Source organism: Lolium perenne, chromosome 6 (assembly GCF_019359855.2).
Source record: "Lolium perenne isolate Kyuss_39 chromosome 6, Kyuss_2.0, whole genome shotgun sequence".
NCBI classification, from domain to species: Eukaryota; Viridiplantae; Streptophyta; class Magnoliopsida; order Poales; family Poaceae; genus Lolium; species Lolium perenne.
The window spans coordinates 33,802,606-33,812,565 of record NC_067249.2 but is presented as its reverse complement, the minus strand read 5'-3'; the positions used below and the strand labels follow the sequence as shown (position 1 = coordinate 33,812,565).

Sequence of the window (9,960 nt, the reverse complement as noted above, 5' to 3'; positions counted from 1 at the left end):
ATCACTATGAGATTTGATTGGGCATTACAACATAATACATAGACCGTAATCCAACCGCGTCTATGACTAATAATTCACCTTCCGGTTATCGTCCGAACCCCTTTCAGTATTAAGTTGGAAGCAATAGATTATCTCATTAAACAATGTGTGTAAAGTAAAAAAATAGAATTATCCTTGGATAAAGCATTGTTGTTTTCTCCCAAGTAGCAACAACACATCTACAATCTTAGAAGTTACTGTCACTCTCCTAGATAACTAGAGGCATGAACCTACTATCGAGCATAAATACGCCCTCTTAGAGTCACAAGCATCTACTTGGGCAGAGTATCTACTAGCAACGGAGAGCATGCAAGATCACAAATAACATATGACATGAATATAATTGACCTCAACATAGTATACAATATTCATCGGATCCTAGCAAACGCAACATGTAGGATTACATAAGGATGATCTTGATCATGTAGGGCAGCTCACAAGATCTAAACATGAAGCACAAATTGGAGAAGACAACCATCTAGCTACTGCTATGGATCCATAGTCCAGGGATGAACTACTCAGGCATCACTTCGGAGGCGGGCATGGCGATGTAGATGCCTCCGGCAATGATTTTCCCCTCCGGCAGGGTGCCGGGAAGAGCTTAAGAACCCCCCCCCCCCCCCCCGAGATGGGTTATGCGATGACGGACGCGGCGGAACTTTTCGTGGATGGAGCCTTGGGTATCTAGGGTTTTCCTGAGATCGTGAATAAATAGGCGGAGGGGCGATGTCGGTGGAGGCCAGGGTGGCCCACACCACCCCTAGGCGCGGGCCAGGGCTAGGCCGCGCCTAGGGAAGGTGTGGCCGTCCTGCTGCCCCCTTGACTCCCCTCTGGACTCTGTCTTTGTTACGGTAAAATATTGACTTCGGCTTTTGTCTCGTCTAATTCCGAGAATATTTCATGGACAACTTTTCTGAAATACAAAAATAGCAGAAAACAGGGAACTGGCACAGTGGCATCTTGTTAATAGGTTAGTGCCGGAAATCATGTAAAAGTGCAACGAAGTATGAGCAAGACATATATAAACTGGTGTAAAACAAGCATGAAGCATCAAAAATTATAGATACATTTGAGACGTATCAATGGCAGAGGCGCGAGATTGGGTACTGGCGGCGAGTGGGGACTTGGGGAAGGAAGATGATGCATGGGTGGAGAGGCCAATCGACATAATCAACCAAGAGAACCGCCTTACGGAGTACGTACATCCTAGAACCAACTGCGACCACACACAACGCGTCACAATCCTCGATGCGGGGCCCACAAAAGAGACCTGCGGATCAACCACAAACGCTCCCAACCCTGGGAGCTTGGAGCTCTTTAGGGATAGAAAATATTAGCCAAACCGACATATAATATGTAACCGACCCGGGTATGTACTCTGACACCTAGCCCACTATATAAGGGCTAGGAGGAGCCACCGGGGAGGCCATCCAGAACCCTTATCATACGACACACAATTGTAAACCCTAGAATCAATACAATCTCAGCGACTTTTTAGCTTCCAATTAATATTCGTCGGATACCTCATTTGTCTGACAAGTCGACGAAACCACTAGCATGTTCTTTTTCCTAAAACTCAAGTCCATACCTATGGGCATTTCCTAATGTACTACCTACTCGCTCCATTTGCGGGATGGAAGAGGAGTCGGGATACCACACAACCATGAAATGTACGAAGGTGTTGGCTGTGAGACAATGTTTAAATGAGATTTGGGAGTTTCCGCCTAAAACTAAACTAGCATATATATGGCATGATTGGGTGCTTGTTTTGCTACATAGCTTAAATCATGACTTAAGAAACAAGATGAGTTTATTTGGTGGAGGGCATGGCATCATAGAAGATATATAATTTTACACAAAGGTGATTCATCCATTGATATCTCTTATCAGTTTTCTTTAGAATTATCCAAGTACTTTTCAGGGATTAGCATCTGGAAAAGGCAATATTGATAGGAAAGGCAAAGCACCTATAAATTCAGTTGGTGTGCAGAAGCAACAAGCTAAACATGAAGGAAAAAAGGGAGAAGGAGAAAACCTCTCCAAGGATGGCTGAAGTGTAATGTTGATGCTAGTTACCGAGAGGATGAAAAAAGGGAGCATGGGGTGTTGTACTTCGTGACCATTATGGTCAAGTAGTGTGCTCGGCCTTGGGTGTCATTGCCCAGTGTGGCGCTGCTTCGATGTGAGAAGGCATTGGCTGTTTAAAGGGCCTTAAAATGACATTGAAAATTCGTCAGTAGACCTAATCATTGAAAAAAACTGCATATCAATTGTGAAAGTTTCAAAGACGAAAGTCAAGACAGGTCTGACCTTAGCATGATTGCGAAGGAATTCAAGCTCAAAAAGGCCCTTGATTCCCAAGTTTCCCTAGTCAATACCGACAGAAGTTGCAACAAGATTGCTCATGAGCTATGTCAGAGAGAGTTCAGTGGGGGTGTGTCACTAAGTGCGGTCTCTTCATGCGCATCAAGACTGGCTTGGAAAGATTGTAACAAAAGCTGTGTTTTTTTTAATTAATACAAAACCACTCAAAACCACTTTTTCAAACAAAAAAAAATGCTTACATTTGCATTCACCGGAGGAAGTGATTAGCCATACAGGATAAGGCAATGAAGGTGTAGCATTATCTGATCTGATCGAAAAAAAACAACAGACCCCTATGCTTAGGTACACGTATGCATTTTACCATGACATTTTTTTTTGCGAATGCATTCAGTACATTTGTTGTGTTGTGCTGCCTTCATTACATCCCGGTAGGTGAGTCACGGTGATGCACCGGTCGGCGTGCCCCATGATCCCTCCTCCTCCGTCGTGGCCCGCCCGTGCCGACCTCCGCCGATCTCCTCGACCCTCTTCAGCACCTCCGTCGCCTCCGGCCGGGCATCAGGCATGGTCGCCGCGCATGCCATGGCCACCTGCAGCAGCGCCACCATCTCCTCCTCCGCGCCGCCTCCTAGCCGCACCAGCTCCTGGTCGAACACCTCCGCCGTCCACTCCTCCCGCACCACCGACTGCACCCACCGAGGCAGGTCCAACGCCACGCCACCGCCGTCCACGCCGGCCGTCCCCGAAGCTGGGCACTTGCCGGTGAGGATCTCGAGGAAGAGCACCCCAAGGGAGTACACGTCCGAGCTGAACGTCGGCCGACGCGGGTCCACCAGTTCCAGCGCATGGTATCCGCCGGCACGCGCGGACGGCGGCAGCGGGGCGAAGAGGTGCTGCAGGGAGTAGTCGGAGAGCGCGGCGGCGTTGTCAGGGTCGCCGCCGTGCCGGAGCAACAGGTTTGAGGACTTGACGTCGCCATGGACAAGGCCATGCGCCGCGTGAAGATGCGCCATCCCACGCGCCGCGCACAGCGCCGCCCGTGCACGCGCGTCCCAGTCCATCGGTGTTTGCCCGGATCCTCGGCTTCCTGCAGGTGGAAAGTGATATTTTCAGCTAGTGTAAACCTAGGAAGCACGGATACTTGGATACATATCTGATACGCGATACAGGGATACCACGATACGGCAATTTTTCAAAAACGCAGATACGAGGATACGTTCATATATACGTAAATATTTTAAAAAATAAAGAAATTAAATATTTTTCATAGCATTAACATGGATGTGGATGTTTTCCTCCACATCCAACATACATATTTTAATAATTAAAGAAGTAAAATTCATGTCTAGAGATCACACGAATCAATAGCTAGTATAGTTGGGATGCATTTCATGTAGTTGTTGCCGTTGTACATGCTCTAGCTCGAGCTCCCAACTGAAAATATGTTTGATGCGATGTACTAGTCATTGCTTATCTAAATGGAGAAGGAATGAATTCAAAGATCAAATCAATCGTTCGATAGGGATGGGGTGAAATGGAAGGATCAGCGGTAGAAGATGAGGGAACGGTGGGCTGGCTCAAGTACCCCTCGAGTATCGCTCGAGTATCCCTTGGGTATCCCTCATGTGTCTGTAATTTTCTTATTTTTCTTTAATTCAAAAATTAGCAGATACGTACGGGATACGTATCGGGAAGTATCCGGGCAGTATCCCGTATCCGAGTAGTATCCGATACCGGTACGGCAGAAAAGAAAAGTATCCGCGTTTCATAGGTGTAAACTGCCAACTACTCCAATGGTGATGCAACAGTAACATAAAACACAGGGAATTGATAGTTTTCGGTAGAATGAGAATTAACCTAGTGTTGACTAAACTGCAATGTCGTTATTGCATCGTGATATGTGCACTTAAGTAGTAAGTTGGGCTGAAGCTCAGAATTCTTTCAGTTGCAATAGGGATGCAACAAAAAAATATCGTTACAAGTGAAGTTGCAAGTACGAAAAATAACTTCAAAATGTAAGATTTGCACCTGAGATTTTTTATGACATCATTCTACTAATAACTACTTAGTTCTCAGTAGACTGTGAGTTAATCACAGCCTAAAACATATGCATGAACTTGTGACCATCGGTGATGTAAAATTAGATGGGAGGATGCATTCGGTTCACCTAAGTTTGTGGTGGAGTAAACCGCAAATAATAATAATATTATTATTATTAATATTAATTTGTGCTACAGTTGGTCATAGGCACCATTTATTCAATGGTTTAGCTAACTTTTAGTCGAAGAGAATGACCTTAATTCTTGCTTAATCCCTAGTTCATAGAATTACACCGTGACTCGTGCTAGCATGAGTTTTAATTTGAGTTGCCACAGAGACAAGTTACACATATGGCTGCAATTTAGGAAAAAACATTTGGATCATTGCATTGCTTCTTGATTCCTTCTACTCATGTGTTGTAACATGGATTACAAGTTTGCAACTGAGAAAAACTTTCTATGGCCATTGAATTGTTTTGTGATTCTTGTTAATCATGAGAGCTGCAACTTAAATTTGATGATATCACCTAATTGTGAACTAGCTTAATTTCATTCCATCAATAATTATTCACACCCATTCTTTAACATTTGAGTGCAGATCACCACAATTTGGGTAAGAATTCAAACTTTCCTAAGAAGTACGAGAAAACCTAGAAAATCGTAAGTAGTCTCCTATACAATGTTAAAAATTTAAGCCCAACCTAACTTTATGTTTGGTCGTAATTCAATGATCATGTTTGAAACTTCAAATTTGGCTAAAAAATATAGACATTCAGGAGAACTTGAAAAAACTCCAAAAAAATCTAAAATTATATACCATGTGGACTTCTGTCCTTTCAGCCCAAACTGACCAAATATTTGCACAGAAGACAGTTGGTATTGTTTGCAAAAATTGCAAACTCGCATTTAATCCGTCATTTTGGGTTATGCGCAAATGACTTCTCCGAACAATGATTGTTTTCATAAAATGTAACTACCTAGTAGTTATGATCAATTCTAGCCCTAGGTGTGGTGGTAGTATGCAATTTGTTGCTTCTTGTGGTGCAGCCGGTGCTTAGGAAAAAAATAAAATCATGTTAAATGTATAAAGAAATGAACATCCTCACTTGGCTAGGTAGTGAATGTATTTAAGTCGATTTCTTTATAAAAAAATATAACATGTACTATCTCCAATGAAGAAGGCCTTTTTTGTAAAAAGTCAAACCGTGTGAAGTTTGACCAAATTTTGTATTAACATGTACAATACAAAATCAATATCGTTAGGTACGTATAATCTGAAATATATTTTCAGGTGATATCTATATTATGCTAAAGTTGCTAATAGTTTTTTCTAGATGTTAGATCAAAGCTTACATAACCGAATTACCTTTTCAAAATGATATAAGTTTAATTGATTGAAGCGGATGGAGTATCATCTATTTATCACAAAATATTTGTTCATGAGCTGAATTCGCATTCCAACTTTAGATTTTAATTATTCTATTTTGTAGTTGTTACTAAGTTTAAACTGAACGCTTTTTGACATTGTAAATATATATTATATGTGTCTGCTAAATTATTCGCAGCATTTTAATAGGTTCATAAATATAAGACGTTTACATATTTTAAAATGAAATAAACACATAACATAATGAGTGAATCTACACACTAAAAATAAACTAGATACTTATCAGTTGCACTGGATCGGATAGGTCACCGGTATGTCAGTGAGGTCATGTACATCCACACAGCAACCTATGCTTGTTTGGCAGGTGTATCAAACTTACTCACATAAACTAAGCCTAAGTCTAAGACCTATTCTACACTAGTGATCTACGGGATAATTGATAAGTTTCAAGTCAAAATTAGGCAGCAAATTTTGACTTAATATTTTGAATTTTGTGTTTTTACTTGTTAGCTAAGTTTAGACTCGTTATTTTTTGATATTGTAAATACATACTCTATCTCTCTGCTAAATTATTTGCAGCATTTTGATAGCTGTAATATGTACCTTTTCAAGTTAGCTTGTTGCACCACAAGCTCGGTTAATTACACTGGATTGGGTAGGTCCTTTGGACATCTACAAATTCAGGATCTAAATAAATATTTCTAGAACGAAGTACAACATTTCTTCGTGTAGGAAGAGTAGTTGTTCGGCAGGTCTATCGAACTTACTCATACAAACTAAGCCCAAGTCTATACACCTACACTACACTAGTGATCTACGGAATAATTGAGAAGATTCAAGTCAAAATTAGGCAGCGAACTGCAACAGTATAATTCTCTTTCTTTTTCGTGGCCTTGAACTGATTGCAGAACGGACAATACGTTGAGATCAATCAAAGAACATGACTAGGCGGCCACAGGATGCCATCACGGATGGATAACCAATGGCACGGCCGAGCCACCCGTTGATCATCCCTTTGAATGTTTTGGAATTACGTAACTTTCAACAACGTACGCTAGCCAAATGGAATCGCATTTGCTATACCTCCCAATCATTTTCCTACTTACGATATTTTAGAACCTACAAAAATGACGGAACCATCGCCGTCGTCTTGTCCCTTACACTGATTGAATATTTGGACAGCGCTGTGACTGAATTCTACTCCTTGACCGGAGTTTACTTCCATTTTCAAGTGCAATAATACAACTGTCACTGACTGAGACTGAGAGTAGGAGATGACTGACCGTGGAGCGCCGCGGCGAGGCTGCCGGCGGGGAGGTAGTCGGCGACGAGGAGCTTCTCGTCCTTGGAGAAGTAGTACGCGCGGACGGGGAGCAGGTTGCGGTGCTCCACCCGCCCCAGCGCCTCCAATGCGGACGCGAACTCCCGCCGCGCCGCCACCACGTCCTTGAGCCGCTTCACCACCACCGTCGCCCCGTCCTCTAGCACCGCCCTGTACGTCGTCCCGGCGCTGCCCTTCCCCAGCACCTCCGCCGACGCGCGCAGCAGGTCCTCCAGGTCGAAGCTGTAGCCGCCGGCGCCGGCGCCCACGAACACCAGCCGGCGAGTCGTCGTCTCCCCCGCCGACGGGACGAGGTCTTTTGAGGATGTCAGGTCGGCCAGGTCGGTCATCTCGCCGGACACCGGCGACGGCGTGAACCCTCTGTCCTGCGTCGGCGTGGACGTCGCTTTGTTACCGTTGTTGTCGCCGGTGGCAGCCGCGTCCCGGCGCCGGCGGACGAAGCAGAGGACGAGCAGGACGAGTGCGAGCAGCGCGGCCGCCGCTGCTCCTACGGCAATGGCCGCGATCGCCGCGCCGGATAGCCCCTTCTTCTTTCTTGACGATACCGGGCAGGGACTGTCGAGGGGCTCGCCGCAGAGCCCGGGGTTTCCGGCGAATGACTCGGGCGGGAACCGCGCGAGGAAGGCTGGGATGGCGCCGTCGAGCTGGTTTTCGGACACGTTGAACACCTCGAGCCGCCGGAGGCCGCTCAGGCTCGGGATGCTGCCGGAGAGACGGTTACCATCCAGCCTTATCGAACGGAGCTCTGCCAGGCCGTCGAGCGCGGCTGGTATCTCGCCGGAGAACTCGTTGTCGTACAGCGCCAGGTGCCGGAGCGCCGTGAGTCCGGCGAGCTCTGGCGGGACAGCGCCGGAGAGGCGGTTGTTCTGGAGGTAGAGCGAGTGGAGGTTGAGAAGAGAGAATATGTCGCCGGGCACGGCGCCGAAGAGGCGGTTAGAGCGGAGGGAGAGGGTGTGCAGGGACGTGAGCTTGCCGAGCGTGCCGGCGGGGAAGTCACCGACAAGGCCGACGCCGGGCAGGCGAACCGCGACGACCGTGGCGTTGGCCGCGTCGCAGGTGACGCCGAACCAGAGGCACGCCGAGGGTGCCGACGGCGAGTTCCACCCCAGCGAGCGCTCGTGCGGCGTGCCGAGCAGGAACTCCTGGAGCGCTGTCCGCTCTTGCTGCGGCGGCTCCGCGGCCTCGGAGGCGACGGCCAGCACAAGTAGCAGCAGCAGAGCCGCCGTTTGGAGCGCGGCCATTCTGCGGCTACGTACTGTTGGGAAGGACACAACTGTTTCGTTTCGTCAGAACAAAAGAAGAGCAGGGTAGGAGGGAAGACCAGAAGAAGCGTTTCTTTGGATTTTCATGGTTCGAGCACGGGCGAGCGCTGCCAAACGCTGCACGATGGATGTGAACGTCGCGTGTCTTATGTACGTGCAGGTTTGTTACAAGACAAGTATTTTCATGTGGTTCAAACACAGCAGCATCCGGGGAGGATATATATGTTGAGGGATCCCAACCACGATCTTCCCTACTCCTGCATCATGCACCTAAGATTGAAAGGCATGGACTTTTATCTTTTAAGGAACAAACATTACTAGGTAGTCGTTGATATAACAGTTGTGAAATACCAACTTGTAAATATTACATCCATAGAAGTAGTTAACGAAAACATAACTAGTTTTTTTATTTAAACACTTAATATTACAAACCACATATGTACATCACACTTGAGTTTCTCCTTGGTCCAGTTCTAGTTCAACACTAAAGGACTTTCGAATAACAAATAGAAGTAAACTAAGTACCATGACTACTTGCGCAGCTTTATTCTATAAGGTTTAATGATGTCCGACTAACTAACTTATGTGTTACTACTACTCTTCAGCCTCCTCATTGTCTCCCTCTGGGTCGTAGGCAATCACATAGTCGATGCCTTCGACTCCTCTGGATAAGTTTGGTTCTTTGTAGCAGATGTCTTCGGTGTATTCAGCTCCTTCGGTGACCTCCTCCCGGTTGTTCTTGCAGTCAAAACTTGGGATTCAAAGAAGGGTGAGTACGAGCATACTTAAAAAGTTCATTATAGAAAAAAAGTGTTTGACGCACTAGTTACAACCATAGACCATAAATTCGCAGGTAATGCATGTTTTTGTAAATCTTTCTTCAAAGAGTTGCTTTTATTCTGAAAAACTATGTTCGTCAGCCTTCACATGTGTCTAGAACTTCATGGACTTTCTTTCCTGCAGCGTTCACAGTTCATTTCCAGAACTGGGAGTGACAAGACACAATTAAATACACTCTTCAGAGGTGTGTTACTTTTCCCGTAAGAGAACTTAGCCTTGTGGCACACAACCAGGCGTACTTTCCCATCCATACTTCTTTAAGATGGGGCCCAGTCTAAGGTCCAAGTCAATCATTGTCCTTCTCCGCAACCCCGCATACACACCCTTGTTGTAGTTCTGGCCTTGGATCCTCGTCGGTCTTCTCGACGTCGATGATATACCCTCTCCGGGCCACGTACCCCTTTGGGTAGGTTCCGACCTCTGTAGCCTTCACCGGTTTTCTCCAACCCTTTGTAGACCATAGTACTTTGTGGACTTGAGGGCTCCCGACCACTCATGTTGCTCCCAGAGGACGCTACCGCTTTAGTAAAGTGCATCAATTGACATGCGAGGGGAAAAAGGTACATCTAACTGCTCCATTCCACTCCAGACCTTATAATTAACACGGTTATTACAACACAAAAATCAGTATACGACATTTGTTGTTAATCCTATGTGGATATAAACCTAGTTGCAATGGAACCTCCAATAGTTATACCATGATTCCATTGCCCACCACATAACCAT

General features: G+C 45.7%; 1 protein-coding gene across 1 annotated transcript; it reads right to left on the bottom strand.

Annotated features, from left to right (window-relative positions):
* Positions 1–2,587: 2,587 nt before the first annotated feature.
* Positions 2,588–8,534, bottom strand: LOC127308937 (probable inactive receptor kinase At2g26730). Its single transcript, XM_051339873.2, has 2 exons — positions 7,074–8,534; positions 2,588–3,451 (listed from the first exon to the last, which is right to left on the bottom strand). The coding sequence occupies exons 1-2, from the start codon at positions 8,371–8,373 to the stop codon at positions 2,802–2,804; spliced, it is 1,950 nt and encodes a 649-aa protein (XP_051195833.1). The 5' UTR covers positions 8,374–8,534; the 3' UTR covers positions 2,588–2,801.
* Positions 8,535–9,960: the final 1,426 nt, after the last annotated feature.